The sequence below is a fragment of the Suricata suricatta genome, chromosome 8 (assembly GCF_006229205.1).
Source record: "Suricata suricatta isolate VVHF042 chromosome 8, meerkat_22Aug2017_6uvM2_HiC, whole genome shotgun sequence".
In the NCBI taxonomy this organism is placed as follows: Eukaryota; Metazoa; Chordata; class Mammalia; order Carnivora; family Herpestidae; genus Suricata; species Suricata suricatta.
The window spans coordinates 45,439,897-45,456,307 of NC_043707.1; the positions used below are offsets into that span (position 1 = coordinate 45,439,897).

At 46.8% G+C, this 16,411-nt stretch overlaps 1 protein-coding gene across 1 annotated transcript in view; it reads right to left on the reverse strand.

Annotated features, from left to right (window-relative positions):
- Positions 1–16,411, reverse strand: part of PTGFRN (prostaglandin F2 receptor inhibitor) — a 33,125-nt gene that overhangs the window by 3,445 nt on the left and 13,269 nt on the right. The window contains exons 5-6 of the mRNA XM_029945785.1: positions 11,725–12,144; positions 2,085–2,192 (exon numbers count right to left, since the gene is read on the reverse strand). Coding sequence (XP_029801645.1) covers positions 2,085–2,192; positions 11,725–12,144 — 528 coding nt within the window. The remainder of the gene's footprint in view (positions 1–2,084; positions 2,193–11,724; positions 12,145–16,411) is intronic.

Consider the following 16,411-nt stretch of genomic DNA (forward strand, 5'->3'; position numbering starts at 1 on the left):
TACAGCATTATCCAAAGGGTAAGTCCTTTCCAACTCCCTCTGAAGATGCCAAGCGCCAGGGCAAACATCAACTCTCTGCCCACGGGATGACAGCTATCCACGCCAGCGCTCCAAACACCTGCTTTTCCTCCCTCCTGCCCACTGACGCACCGCAGCAGAAAAACCGATTGTTCAGTGTGGGGGTCATGTCTTGCCAAGAAGACTGGCCCCCCGGGGGGCAGGAAGTGCCGTCAACATCCTCACACCCTCCCAGTGCTGGGGCAGAGGAGGCCCCGGGATCACAGTCACATGCTCAGTGCACCTGTCACCTACGGATGGTGGGTGGTTACTGAAGGCAAAGGCACAACTGTTGTCCCCATTATTTGGGCTCAGGTTCATGGCCCAGTCCCACAATGCCTCAAAGAGCTGTACTGGCCAGCTGTGGGCCCCGGAGGCGTGACTTAATTCTCCACAACGTCATTTCCCCAGCTGTAGGACAACCTCCCCGAGGTTAAGTCGGTCATCTCTGCAGAAGGCTTAGAGCAGCACCTCGCATACAGTTAGCGCTCACTAGCGGGCTGCCATGAGCATCCTTACCCTTACAGTGTGACACACATGCTGTATAAACAGGTGCTTACAGGGACAGCCTTACTACCTGAGGCTCTTGGTGGGCCCCGACCGGCTGCTGACACTCTCACACCCGGGCCCCCTTCCGGAGGACCAACTTCCGCTGGCGGAGGCCACCCCCTGGAGGTTAGGAAACACTCTCACTCCCCAACTGCTCAGCCCGTGAACAGTGACTGACTGATGGCGGGGCTCTAAAAGCCCCATCCCTCACCCCAAGGAGGTCACGCTCTGTGGCACAACAGACACTCCAGGGCTCCCCCTCGAGGAGTTAGACCCGTTTTGAATTCACGTCTTGGCCTGGCTTCCTTCCCTTGCTCTGCTTGACTCCCTCACTCCCTGGGAGCACGTCTTCAATGAATCACTCGCACACCTGTCTCGGGGCTTTGCTTCTGGAAAGCCTGACCTAAGACATAGCCTCTAAAGGGCCACGATCGACCCCATGCCTCTCCTTCTTGGCACAAGAGGGCCTTGGCACCCGGCCCATGCATGCGAGGTGTCCTTTCCAAAAGAGAATTCCTTCACAGCCCGCCGGACGCATGAGGAAAAACTAAATTACAGCGTGTGCTTAATTATTCAGAATCTTCCCACCCACACGGTCCACGGGTGCAAAGTTCTAGAAAACTGTGATCTGCATGATAACAGCCACCTAGAGCTTCTGTAATTACCCTGGAGGAAAAGACTCCTATATCAAGGGCACGATTAATACACTGGGACCCATTAATTTGCTGAGAATGAACACTGAAGTGATTTATTTTTGTGTATATCATAAATGACCTTCAAGGGTAAACACGGCGCCAATTTCTGAAAACGACGTACCTCCCCTTCTCCTGCCAGCCCTTTCCACTTCCATTTTTACTTGCAAATCCCACTCTGTCCCTCCAGTCCTCTGCCCCTCAGCTTTTCCAAGACCCAGGCACCCTACTCCGCACCTTGAGAACAGAGCTCAAGTTCAATAAATTCCCGAGAATTTAAAGGACCACAGCACCCGCCTGGCCACTTGCTACCCATTTATTCTGCTCTGTGTTTCATCACAGACTTAGCTACTTGAGGTCCTATTATACAGGGATTTCTGTCTCCTTAACCAGGTTGCCAAGCTCTGTAAGAACAGGCACGGTGAGTTCTAGGGCTTCCTCTATTCCCAGTACCCATAACAGAAGCAGCTCAACACACCTCTGAATAAATAAATGAATGAAAGACACAGTGAAGGGGCTGGACCCGGCTGGGAAGTTTCAAACCAGCTCGACTGGGCCCCAGAGGTGGCCGATGATCGCCAGATTCCAGTGTCTGGGCGTATTTCTAAATCATCTGATGGGCAGATGCCTCCATCATCAAGTATTTGTTAAACACCCACTGGCTACCACGTCCTGAGCCAGGCAGCTTGGGGATTAACAGTCTAATCAATCCCTGACCTCCAGGTCTAGGTGACACAGCAGGGACGTTTGGAGAAAGCAACAAGGAGCAGGAGGGAAGAGAGATACCGGGATCCAGGGCTCCTCCTTCGACAGTGATGATGCAAAACAATTTGATCAGCTCTCCCCGGATAACCGACGGCGTGTCTGAGTGCACGGAGGCATTGAATACAGGACCTGGAAAACAGTGATGCACCTCATTATTCCCGTTCACACGTGGGTTTAAGTTCCGCTCCTGGGGCTCGAGGGGCCAGAAATGTGGCCCGCCTTCCTGGGACCTGGGCTCGGGGGCAGGCCGAGGTTGCTTTTCTTCTCTTCGGAGAGACACGCATATCAGGCACAGTGCAACGAGCACCCTCCTAATTACAACCACCAGAGAACGCTTCCTCCCGAATGACTTTTGCTTCTGCCTCTTCCAGTCCCTCTTCTCCAATGACAACCACGGTCCCATTCGAAGGCACCCCCACCTGCCAGCCTAATACAGCCTGGGTTGCTTCTGGTTCTGTACAGGGGAGCGTGGCCAGCTGTGCTGGGGACAGGGAGCTCTGCTGTTAGGAGGCTGAGATCCAGTCAGCAGACCTATGTGCCAACAGTGACGACACTCTGTAGGGGGCACTGGGGGCACCACAGGCTCCAACCTGTCCAGGGAAACTGAGGCAGCATGAGCACTGCTTCAAAACGCTCCCTGCAGGATCAGCTTTGCACACCTTCCTGAGAATACCCCCTCGATTTTCAGTTTGCTTTTTTTTTTTTTGGTAAAGTTTATTTATTTCTAAGAGACAGAGAATCAGAGACAGATCATAAGCAGGGAAGGGGCAGAGAGAGCCGGGGACACAGAATCTAAAGTGGGCTCCAGGCTCCGCACTGTCAGCACAGAGCCCAACGCGGGGCTCAAACACACGAACTGTGAGATCATGACCTGAGCCGAAGTTGGATGCTCAACCCATGGAGCCACCCAGGCTCCCTTCAGTTTGCTTTATTTTTTTTTTCTAAAATATTTCTTTTTATTTTATTTTTTTATACAATTTATTTTTTTAACATATGCAATTATTTTCCGTCGTTTACAATACAGTAGTTTCAATGATACTCCAAACAGAAAAGCAAAGTAAAAAATCAAAACCCCCACTTCTATTTCATGTACTTAGACTTATACAGAAATTAGAAGGTTAGGTACCAACTAGTGAATCACCTAATTTCACAGCTATCTGAAGTGGCGATTGTAATATAGCAGCTTATCTATGATACTTTCAAGATACATGATATAATTTATTACTTGCCCATAAGCCTCAGTTTGCTTTAAAAAAAAAAACCTGTTTCCTTCTTCCATAGGCCGGAAGATGTCACTACCCGAACTGTGCTAACTGTACAAGGCACAGATGGTCCAAGCTCTCGAGTTGTGAGCATAAAAACGAGCAACAAATCAGGAAGTATAAAGAGTGAACACACAAAGAGAATTTAGTGCTAGAATTTCATAATACTTGCATAGAGTCAGTTAGATGCATCTGACCGTAGTATAATTGCTATTATGTTATTTGATTACTAGACATAAATAAGTGACTTATTAAATTAAAAAAAAAAGGTATGCCAGGGTTCCTGAGTGGCTCATTTGGTTGGGTGAACAACTCTTGCTTTCAGCTCAGGTCATGATCTCATGGTTCATGAGTTCGAGCCCTATGCTGGGCTCTGTGCTGACAGTGCAGAGCCTGCTTGGGATTCTCTCTCTCCCCCTCTTCCTCTCCCTCCCTTTGAAGAATAAAATATGGGGCACCTGGTGTCAGTTGGTTGAGTTTCTGATTTTGGCTCAGGTCATGATCTCACAGTTTGTGAGTTCGAGCCCTGCGTTGGGTTTGCACAGAACCTGCTTCAGATCCTCTGTTCCTGCTTCTCTTTCTGCCCCTCCGGTGCTCATTCTCTTTCTCTCCTCTCTCAAAATGAAAATTAAAAAAAGAAAATTAACTTAAAAAAATATGACTTGCGTGGCTGCTATCTGACTCCTATCCCCTTTACTCCTGTTTTTTATTTTATTAAAAAAATATTTTTTAGTGTTTTTATTTATTTTTGAGACAGAGAGAGACAGAGCATAAGAGGGGGAGGGCAGTGAGAGAGACACAGAATCTGAAGCAAGCTCCACGCTCTAAGCTGTCAGCACAGAGCCCAACACAGGGCTCAAATCCACAAACTGTGAGATCATGACCTGAGCCAAAGTTGGGCCCTCAACCCACTGAGTCACCCAGGCGCCCCTTTTTACTCCTCAGTTTTATGTGACCTCATTACTTAGCTTCTAGCCAACCTGATCCCAAGAGCTCAGTATTTACCTTATCCTAATTTCTAACATCTCAGAACAGGCAAACCAGAAGAAGGTTCTAGAATACCAGTGCTACGGGACTTCCCTTGGGTTTCCTGGGAAGCAGAAAGGGATGGCCTTTGACACTGATTCTGAAACTCATCTGAAGCTAATATGGTTATTAGTATCTTTTAAATCAGATCACCAAAGAGGAAGAAGTACTTTTTGTTTTAACCGCTAAAAGAAATGACTGAAAAAGAGCATAAAGGTCGTGCAAACCAACAAGGCCGAGTCGAAAATGCTGTTATTTCCACTTCACCATGAGTGGGAATATGAACTCCTGGGATTGCTTTCCTCACACCAGGAGGGTGGGGCAGCCCTGAGCAGGGTATGGGGAGAGTTCAGCGAACCACAGGGCAGCGAGGGAACCTAACAGAATGGCGGTGCTGGACACGGAGAAAGGGACAGAAGCAGAGAGACCAGGGAAGTCTGACCTACCTGTGGGCAGCCTGTCCTTCAATTAATGGCCCTCCCAGGCACAGCTCCCCAGGTCCTACCCTCCCTGGCTTCGCTTTAGCAACTGCAGTGAGGGAGGACAGGATTAAACCAGCGGCTCGGAATTAATGACCGGGGGGCGCTCCACACCACACATGACCACCTGTGAGTACACGTTAGTAGCAGCCAACATGAGCAATGAGGACCACAGTTTTTCTCAGACTAGAAACTCCCCAGTAATAAACAGAGCTCCACCATGGGGTTTTGGTAAAGTGTCCAGCCCCATTCTGAGAGACCCCAACAAGGCAGTCCACCAGGAAGCTCCTCAGCATGGATTTAGGGTTCTAAATTGGACAACGCAAAGGCAGCCCTACCGATTTGGACAAATTTCACTTTCTTTTCTTTATAGTTCCAAAGAAAACCCAAAATGCCTTGTAGATCACAAGTAAACGGTTGTCACTTCCCCTAGTGGCTGTGGCTGTGGGAACAACGGGGCATTTGTGCTACGGCTCACCACGCGGACACGGGTCTGGGAAAAGGCTTTCTCTGTGAACTGTTCACGGCAGCGCATTTCCTTCTAATGAAATCAACAACTCGCAGTGAATATGGGTCATTATCCCAGCCTTGGAAATATTTTTATTATGGTCAATTTCTGGGGTAATGCTGTTTTTGTGAGGGAATTTGGTTAACTTCACAGATGACAGACTATGGCACGGAGAGTTCAAGTGAACCACTGGGGTCACTAGATGTCCCCCAACTCCTAGTCTGCAGAGAGTACAGGGACCCCCCTTAGCTTTTAAATACAAACAATGACAGGACCATGGTCCAACTCCAGCCCCTAAAGAAGGCTGTAAACCGCAGTATTTTTGTGAAAGCCAAAAATGCAGGCCATCTGCGCGTCCGTCAGCAGAGTAATGGCTAACTGCATTTTCTAGGAGGTATAGTCATTAAAGTTGTCACTTACCTAGAATTTGTTTTAACATGAAAAATGCATCCCTTATTAAGGTTGGGGGGGGGAGCGGATCATGAAACTATATCTACAGCCTGATCTCAGTCATGAAGAAAACATGTTAAGAGAAGATTTCTAGGAAGATAGACAACACCAATTAACAGTGCCTGGCAGGTTATGGGTAATTCTTCTCCTTCTTTCTACTTTACCGTATTTTTAAATTTTTCTCTGTTAAGGAGAAGAGCTTTCTTACCATCCTTTTTGAAAGGCCAAAACCTTGAACACCATAACATTTACTCCATATGTCAGTGTCCCCCCAGCCACACACACTTCGGGTCAGTGAAATTCACGATTCAACAGGGCCCCTTGGGAAACACTGTCCTCAAATCAAGAGGCAAGTACCCCCAAACCAGGGTCAGAAAGGTGGACACCAGGAAGGACCTCTGTCATCTCTATCTTATGGTGTGCTGCTGACTTTTAGGAAGCAAACACTGTTCAATATCACGTCAGTGCCTGCTGAGAGCCCGTCGGGGTGAGGGCACTGGCCTGGGTGCACCTGATTACAACTTCTCCTCCTTCAACTGTGAACTGGCCACGACAGCTCCATGGATGAAATAAAACAAAAATCGGAGCCAGTCTAAGACTGAAGCCAGTCTTCAAGCTGGAAGCTGCATTCCATCTGCTGTGCAGAGATTTAAAGAACTGAGAAACAGATTCAATACCCATTCCTCACCCAGGGACCCAAAAGATCTGATGTCTCCCTTCTTTCGCATAACAACTCCAGAGAAACGGCAAATAACAAATGTAAACCAAGATGGAATAAACTCCTATAGAGAGTAAAACAGATACAACAATGAAAGACAAAGACCACATAATCCTCTGAATATCAAAAGATACAGAAGAAGTATTTGGCAACATTTAACATCAGGGTAAAAACAAAACAAAACAAAACAAAACAAAACAAAAAGCTCAACAAACCAGTAGTGATGGGAAACTTCCCCAACTCAAAAAAGGGCAACCCACAGTAACAATGATTCTTAATGGTAAAAGACTGCAAACTTTCCGCCAAGGAACGAGACAAGGGTGCCCTCTCATGCCACCACCATTTAGCACTGTCCTAGAGATGCTGGCCAGGGCAATTAGGCAAGAAGAATTAGAAGATATTCAGTTTGGAAAGGAAAAGCTAAAATTGTCTTTTTTCATAGATGCCATTTTATTGTATTTAAAACATCCCAAGGAATCAACAAAAGAAAAACAAAAAACCCCCCAAAACAATTAAAACTAATAATAAGCCCAGCAAAGTTGCAGAGTCTGACATCAATATACAAGGTTGCGGAATCTGACACATCAACATTCAAAAGTCAGTTGTGTTTCTTTCTATACACTTGCAACAAATAAACAGAAAAGGAAATTAAGAGAGCCATCCCAGGGGTGCCTGGGCGGCTCAGTCAGCAGAGCGTCTGACTCGTGATTTTGGCTCAGGTCACGATCTACTGGTTGGTGGGATCCAGCCCCATGTCAGCCTCTGTGCTGACAGCATGGAACCTGCTTGAGATTCTCTCTCTCTCTCTCTCTCTCTCTCTCTCTCTTCCTCCCTCCCTCCAATTTAAATAAATAAATAGCAATTTCATTTATAATAGGATCAAAAAATAAACCGCTTAAGATAAATTTCATGAAAGAAATTCAAGATTTGTACGCTGACAACTACAAAACACCACTGAGAGAAATTAAAGAAGCCCCAAATAAGTAGAACATGTTCCATGTTCACAGATTGGAAGGCGATACTGTTATATGGCAATACTCTCCAAACTGATCTACAGATTCATCACAAGTCCTATCGAAGCCCTAGCTGTCATTCTTGCAGACATTAATGGGCGATCCTAAAATTCACACAGATATGCAAGGGACCTAAAAAAGCCAAAACAATCTTGAAAAGGAACAAAGTTGGAAGGCTCATATTTCTTGATTTCAAAACCTAGTACACACTCAGAAATCAAACAATGGGGCGCTGGTATAGGAACGGACATACAAAGCAACAATGTTATAGAACTGAGAGTCTATAAAAACCCTTACGCTTACGGGTAAACGAGTCTTGACAAGTGCGCCAAGACAAGTCAAGGGGGAGAGACGAGGCTATTCAGCAGATGGTGCGAGAACAGCTAATTGTTCACGTGTAAAAGGACAAAACTGAATCCCCTACACACAAAAATTAACTAAAATGGATCACAGCACTAAGTGTTAAGAGTTGAAACTGTAAAACTGTAAAGCTCTTAGAAGAAGGCAGAGCCATAAATCTTTACACCCTCGGATCAGGCAATGGTTACTTAGAGAAGACACCAAAGACATAAGCAAAAAAAGAAAAAAGAAATTGGACCTCATCAAAATTGGAAGGTTGGGTGCTTCAAGGGATGCCACCAACAAAGTGAAAAGACTACCCACAGAAAGGGAGAAGGTATTTTTATTTTATTTAATGTTTATTTATTTTTGAAAGAGAGAGACACACACACACAGAGTGCAAGTGGGGGAGGTGCAGAGAGAGAGGGAGACACAGAATCGGAAGCAGGCTCTAGGCTCTGAGCTGTCAGGACAGAGCCCGATGCGGGGCTCGAACCCACACACTGTGAGATCACGACCTGAGCTGAAATCAGAGGCCCAACCAACTGAGTCACCCAGGCGCCCCAGGGAGAAGGTATTTTTTAAACTAAGGGCTCTTTCCAGACCCCATGAAAAACTTGGCTAATCAACAATAAAAAGATAACTCGATTTAAAAATGGGTAAACAAATCTGAACAGACATTTCTCCAGAGAAGATACACATATGACCAATAACTACACGGAAGGATGCCTACAATTAACAGTCATTAGGAAAATGCACATTAAGCCCACAGTAAAATACTACTTCCCCCCCACCAGGTTGGCTCTGGTGAAACAGATGGAGAATACCAGAGCCAGTAAGGGTGCTGAACACTTACAACCATCACACATTGCTGGTGGGCATAGAAAACCAAGCAGCTGCTTTGGAAAATAATGTGGCAGTTCCTCAGAGTTAAAGAGGGCTACCATATGACCCAGCTCACTCCCAGGTGAGAAATGAACCCTCATGTCCGTCCAAAAATGTGTATGCTAATGTTTACACAAGCATTATTCACAGCGGCCAAAGAGTGAAAACAACTCAAAGTCCATCAACAGATGAATAGACGAATGAACAGGGCACCTCCACACAATGGAATACTATTCAGCCGTAAAAAGGAACGGAGCCTGGTGCACGACGTATCAGGGATGACCTTGAAAACATGTATAATGAAAGAAGCCAGTTGCCAACGTCCACGTATGTGATTCAATTTATGTGAAACGTCCAGAAGTGGAAACTCTCCACAGACAGATTAGTGGTTGCCAGGGGCTGGGGGCGGGGAGTGAGGGCTCATGGGTTCAGAGTTTCTTTCTGGAGTGATTAAAAATTCTAGAAAAGACTGTGGTGATGTTTGCACAACTCTGAATATACTAAAACTACTCAATTGTATGCTTTACGTGGGTGAATTTTCCACTGTCTTAACTATAATTCAATAAAGCTATTATTAAAAAACAAACAAGCAGGGGTACCTGCGTGGCTCAGTGGGTTAAGCGTCCAACTTCAGCTCAGGTCATGATCTCACGCTTTCTGAGTTTGAGCCTCATGTCGGGCTCTGTGCTGACAGCTCAGAGCCTGGAGCCTGCTTCAGATTCTGTGTCTCCCTCTCTCTCTGCCCCTCCCTGACTCCTGCTCTGACTCTCAGAAATAAATAAAAATTAAAAAAATAAAATAAGCAAATACACAATAAAAGAAACCTGAGCTTTCTCTGCTCTTTCCAAATCCAAGGGTTTAAATCAATATTTTCTTTTCAGTATTCTAAAGGTTAACAGATTAGACAATGTCAGAAGATAATTTTTTTAAGTTTTTAAAATTTATTTTGAGAGACAGAGTACACGGATGCATGAGCATGTGCACAAGCAGGGGAGGGACAGAGAGAGGGGGAGAGAGGGAGGGAGAGGGAATCCCAAGTAGGTTCCATGCTGTCAGCCGTCATCCCAGAGCCTGATGCCAACACAGGGCTTGAACTCAGGAACCACAAGATCATGACCTGAGCCACAATCAAGAGTCAGATGCTTAACCGACCGAGCCACTTAGGTGCCCCAAGATCACTTCGCTACAGCATTAACATTTATGTTAATAAAAAATAATAATAAAAAATAAACTTTAATGGAAAAAAATAAACCTTAAGGTCTAGTTTACCATTAATATAAAAAGGACTCATTTAATTCAACAAATATCTTGTATTCATTATGCTCATTCAAGTAATACCTGAATTTTTACAGGTGAATATAAATTCACGTATTCAGAACTTTCTACCTGGGATCCATGAGAGATCTACTGAAAACATTCAACATTAAACTGACAGATGATGATGGTTCACCTTGATACCCTAAACACCACTGGGGATCAAAAACTTTTAAATAGGGGTGCCTGGGTGGCTCAGTCGGTTAAATCTCCGACTTCAGCTCAAGTCATGATCTCACGTTCATGGGTTCAAGCCCCACACGGGCTCTGTGCTGACAGCTCAGAGCCTGGAGCCTGCTTCTGATTCTGTGTCTCCCTCCCTCCCTCTCTCTCTCTGCCCCTCCACCTCTCATGCTCTGTTTCTTTCTGTATCAAAACTAAATAAAACATTAAAAATTTAAAAAAAACCCTTTTAAATAACCTACCTACTGAGACACACACACACATACACAGAGATTTCAGAAGAGCATCATGAATTACACAGAAAAGAAAATAGCTCTTTGAGACTACATATCCACACTATTAAAAAAAAAACAAGTGGACATTTCTGCCTTAGATCATGAAAACATCTTACATTAATCAAAGATAAAATCTATTCAGAAATAGACACAAAAATGCCCTTGTTTTAACTGATCTTCCCTTAGGTGACCACCACCAATAACTATTCTCAATGAACTGGTGGACCAGTACATTCATCCATCCCACTCCAGCTCCACTACCTCGATTAATTGGTGGGAAATCTTTTTCTGGTCCCAAAGCAAGGGGAGGCATAAGGTCAGATGCTCATCCCCTAAGTGGAAATACTGCTCTGTAAATTGGACCAAAACTAGACCCCATCACCTTCAGTTCTGGGGACCCCTAAAGACCCACTAAAGAGTGAAGGCCATGGGGCTGGATGCCACTGCGGTCTTGGCTCTGAACCTTGCACTTCTAGAAAGTCACTTAGAACCTCTCTGGGGGTTCAGCTCCTTCCTCTCTTTGTATTCCACCGTGTTCTCTAAAGGATCTGAAATAGCTGAGTTTGGGGTCATCTATTAAAAAAAAAAAAAAGGTCGTTTTTACACACAAAAATTGATACACGAAGGTTCCCAAGGAATATTCGTAATAGCCCAGGAACCAGAAACACCCAAATGGCCATGAACTGATAATTGGACAACCAAAATGTAGTGTCTCCGTAAACTGGAAGATTATTCAGCCATGAAGATGAATGAAGTATCCATGACTGACACATGTCATGGATAACCTGGAAAACACCACTTAACAACTCAGAATGCAGGCACACAAAAAAGAGAAAACCCTATGTCAAGGTAAAAAAAGCAGACGTGAAGACCATATATTATATTCCATAAATGGAAAGTGTTCAGAACAGGTGAGTCTACAGAGACAGAAAGAAGACAGTGGTTGCTGAGAAGCTGGGGATTGAAGAGTGTCAACTAAGGGATAGAGGATTTCTTCGGAGGGATGAGCAAAATGTTCTACAATCGACTGTGGTGGCAGCTGCACAACTCTGTGAATGTCCTGAAAGCCACGGAATGATACTCTTGAGTGGGTGATCCGTACGGCATGTGAATTACACCTCAATCCAGAAAGCCAGCAGATCAAGATCCTAGGGTCTCTCTCTCTCTCTCTCTAGCTCACTCGGTGGTCCCACAGGGCTCCCTGCTTACCTGCAGTCTGGAAGTCGATCTCGATAGGATTGGAGAGGCTGGTCGCTGCTTCCCGCCACAGGCTGCCCCTGACTGGAGACCAGGCTGTCACCACGCAGCGGTACAGCCCCGCATCCGAGACCTGCGTCTGGTACATTCGATAGCGAAATTCGTCTTCCTGAACTTTCTCCAACACCACGCCGTCCACGCGCGAGGCATCCGTCCAGTTCTCCAGCTTCACCACAGAATCCTGGTCCAGGGAGATGATGTACTTGGTTTCGTTGGGGCTGGAGAGGTCCCCCACGGGCTTCTCGGCGGTGATGAGAACGGAGTAGCGTGGCGACTTGATATTCTTGGAAGACACTTTGCAAGTCATCTCAAATGTGTTTCCCGCGGCAAAGAACGGCTTCGGCTGCCTGGCCTTCACCACAAGCACGGAATCTGGAATGAAGTACCAGAAAGAGGTGAGTTCCGACAGGCCTGACTAAAACGATGTGTGTCTGAGTGCAGCACAACAGCAGGGAAACTGGGATTTATGCGCAAATTGCCGCACAACAGTCCTTAAGAAGATCCAGAAACTCGGAAAGAAAATCACGTGTCAGTAAGCAGGCTACAAACCACCACTCTGGATGAAGCTGGACAGTCTGAAACGATTTCATGGGAGGGAGGGAACTTGGAAGACTTCTGGTGCCTTCCAGGCCAGGAGGCAGAGCTCATGCTTTGTGACCAGGGGGAGACGTGGTGGAACCCAACACCCAGGTCGGGCTCTAGGCCACCCTAGGTGCCTCCCCTCCCCTGAGGTTCTGCTGGGTGGGGGAAAGTCGCAGACCGAGGGAGAAATGAGTTCCTTCCGTTTAATCACAGGAAGCTCAGAACGGGACTCAAGGGACTGGGACACCCACCTGCAGATCTAGTCCCTTCCACAGAGATACTGTCTTCGCATTCTGAGCAAGTGTTCATGGCTACACTAACTTTCAGTTTAGGCATATTACCCCCTGCTTGTCTGCGGAAAAAGAAATCCCTAAGCATATATACATTAGGAGTCATCTCTATTAAAATGGCTCGATGTCAGGCACTTGGAAGGTACTTAAACATTTGTTGAATGGATGAATAAATGAATTAAATACATTCCTTTTATCCTTTAATAAGATTATTAATTCTATAATCTGTCTAGCTAAAAAAATTAAATTTTTATGTAGGGTTTTGGTGGGAGCAGAGTTCCACCAAACCTATTAAGCAGAACATGTGTTACATAGTGTCTCTTCGGTATCACCGGTTCTCGGGATTCCAATGAGCCGCCCTTCTTTCCTGAGTCTCTGGTGAGTTTGGTAATCCATTGATTGATTGCACAGGTACTTAGAGCCTCCTGTGTTCTGGGGGAATGCCACGGCAAACAAAGAATACAGAAATCCCTCCCCTGACATAGTAGTGGAGGAAGATGAGCAAAATAAATAAGTAAACTACGTGGTATGGCTAGACGGGGATCACGTCTGAGACAATGAAGAAGAGCTAGCAAAGGAGGCTGAGAAGCAAGAGCTGTGAGGGAGGAGGGAAGCCCAGAGAGGACAGTGTCACACGGCCGAGGAAAAACCAAAGTATTTCTGGGAGGAGGGAGTGATTGATCACCTGCACTAAATCCTAAGTCAAGTAAGATAACCAACAACTGGACTTGGCAGTATGTCGGTTACCAGTGGTCTTAACACGAGGAAAGGCGGCAAAAGCCTGACTGGAGCAGGTGCAAGAAAGAACAGGGAGAGAGAGATGGGAGACACCAAGTATAGACAAATCAAATGCTTTGGCTATAAAATTAAAGAAAGAGCAGTGAGTGGGGGCCCAGGGGCATGGGGGATGGAAAGATGGAGGGAGAAGTGAGATCAAAGTGACTTTATAGGGGCATCTGGGTGATGTAGTCAGTTAAGCATTTAACTATTGATTTCGGCCCAGGTCAGATCTCCCAGTTCGTGGGTTCAGGCCCCAGCTCACGCTCCACACTGAACGTGGAGACTACTTGAGATTTCTCTCTCTCTCTGCCCCTCTCCTGCACATGCGCATACATGCATGCTCTCTATAGCTCAAAATAAATAAACAAACCTAAAAAGCATTCCTTTAAAGGAGTCCCTGTGTGGCTCAATTGGTTGAGCATCAGACTTCAGCTCAGGTCATGATCTCATTGTTCGTGAGTTCAAGCCCCACGTCGAGCTTTGTGCTGACAGCATAGAGCCTGCTTCGGAATTTGTCTCCCTCACTCTCTGCCCCTCCACCCCTCCCTCTCAAAAATAAATATTAAAAAAATTACTTTATAATACAAAAGTAAAAACAAGGGGTCCAATAGTATGTTTCTAGGCCAACGGGGAAGGTCCAGAAATTATAGTAATATTGATGACATTAGAGAGGGGGGCACCGTGTGCCTGACCAGTGAGAGGGCTTGGCCTTTGCTAGGACATGGGCTGGGGGTGAGCCTGTGGCAATTCTCCTGCTTGTTTCTGCTTCTTTAGGGAAATAGAAAGCAGGACACACAGCTGAGGGTACAGCTAGGCGAGGAGGATTTCAGAGAAGGTGGTATGCAATAATCACTGTGGAGAGGAGGGAAGTAAACAGATTATGGAAATGTAGAATGATTGCCAGGCAGTGTTGAGAGCCCCGTTGACATAAATGATCCCAGATGTAAAGAGAAGCCAGTCAACATGTTTAAATGTTCCTATCCAATGACAAATGCGGGTGGGGAGGTAGCAGACAGCCGGCTTTGAACTGGCTTGTGGTTAGGCCAGAATATAGCGCCAAACAAGAGGGGGGGCAAGGGATTGATTATGGCTGGCCAGGAATTTAAGCGAGGCCACCACACAGCTCATCCTCCTTTCCACCCCCGGACATGTCTAAGAATGAAAGCGGGGGCTATTAAAAGTGACACAGGGCAACAGGTGTAGACTCGACTGCCCTGGACAAATGGTGAAGGCCAGGACAAGGTCATGGGCTGCTGGTCTGGGAGGTTAAAGGGCTGATGCTGGAGTACTGGAGGGAGGGATGGGAAAAATAGGTGTGTTTAGAGAACAGGATGCCTGGAAGGAAGGGCTTGGAGGGTTTTTGATTATTACAACGGAGACGGTCTAGTGTAGGGTGAGCGTGGGAGGAAATGACCAGGCCAAGCAGAGGACACGATGACTGGAGACTGAGACGGAAAGGTTTATCTTCACCAGGCTTCTCCACCCACTGCACAGGAGAACTGGTTTGGCAGCATTTAAAGATTCCAAAGCCCAGGGGCGCCTGGGTGGCTCAGTCAGTTGAATATCCAACTTCGGCTCAGGTCATGATGTCACTCGTGGGTTTGAGCCCTGCGTCAGGCTCTGTGCAGACAGCTCAGAGCCTGGAGCCTGCTTCAGAGTCTGTGTCTCCGTCTCTCTCTGCCCCTCCCCTGCTTAAGCTCTATCTCTCTCTCTCAAAATATAATGTTAAAAAAATTTTTTTTAAATTCCCAAGCCCGGACTGCATATACCCTGAGGGCAGTTAAGACAGGACCCTTCATGGGACTCAAACATCAGGGTGTTTTGTTTTGTTTTGTTTTTTCCCATTTTTTAATGTTTATTTTTGAGAGAGAGTGTGAGCAGGGGAGGGGCAGAGACAAGGAGACACAGAATCTGAAGCAGCTCCAGGCTCCGAGCTGTCAGCATAGAGTCTGACGCAGGGCCCAAACTCACGGATCACAAGATTATGACTTGTGCCGAAGTTGGACACTTAATGAACTAGCCACGCAGGCGCCCCAGGCATTAGGGTTTTTTTTCAAAGCTCCTCAGGTGTCTGTAATATGCAGCCCAAGCGTGGGCCAGCACTGTATGCAGGGAGAAGCTAGCAAGTCAGCGTGAGGATAGGATGGTGTGGCTGTGAAAGAAAAGTGCCCCCCTTCCCAGAAGGAACAAGGAGCACCGGGGTTCCGATGAGGGGGTGACATGAGCTGATGAATCGACCCCCTATAGAAGGAGTGTGGGGAAAAATCCTCTCTGATCAGGAGACCCCAGGGGAAACGGAGGCCTCGGGAAGGCGCGAGGTTGGTCATGTTTAACGTGGGAAAGAGAATGGAACATTCCACACTGAGCTTCAGGCGACAGGAGATTCCACAGAGTCCAAGAGGGGCTTGTTTGGGATGGGGGTGTGCACGAAGAGGGTGGCAATCAGTCAACTGAGGTGTGTCGAGGGGCGTGTGGTACTTAACATCCAGGGCGTAAGGAGGACCTAGGAAGCCTGGGCGTGCAGTAGTGAAGGATGTGACGAGTCTGGCGTCTCAAGGTGGCCAGTGCTCTGAGCATTCAGGAGGAAGTGTGGCAGAGAAACTGCTTCCCTCAAGCTCCTGTCCCCTCTCCCCAGAAATAATCTCTCCGAACGGATGACTGACGTGCCAAAGGCAGGTGCAATGGCCTGTGGCTGCCCCTTCATCTGTGGCTCCGCAAATGAGCCAGCATCCAGCAGGAACTTGCAGACATGAACAGCCGCCCCCACCCCCGCCCCAAGACCCAAGACCAGCCCGCAAAGCAAGTGTCAAGGGCAGAGCCCATATGTACTGTGGGCACCTATGAGATGGCCACCTACCACCTGCTGAGCCCCAGCTCTTCCCCTGGGGCTGAGCCTCCTCGAGCATCAGCATCTTGAAGGGGTTCCCGCTGCTGAAAGATACCATAGTCATTTGAGTTTGCATTTTCGGGGCTTTCGCACAGAAAGG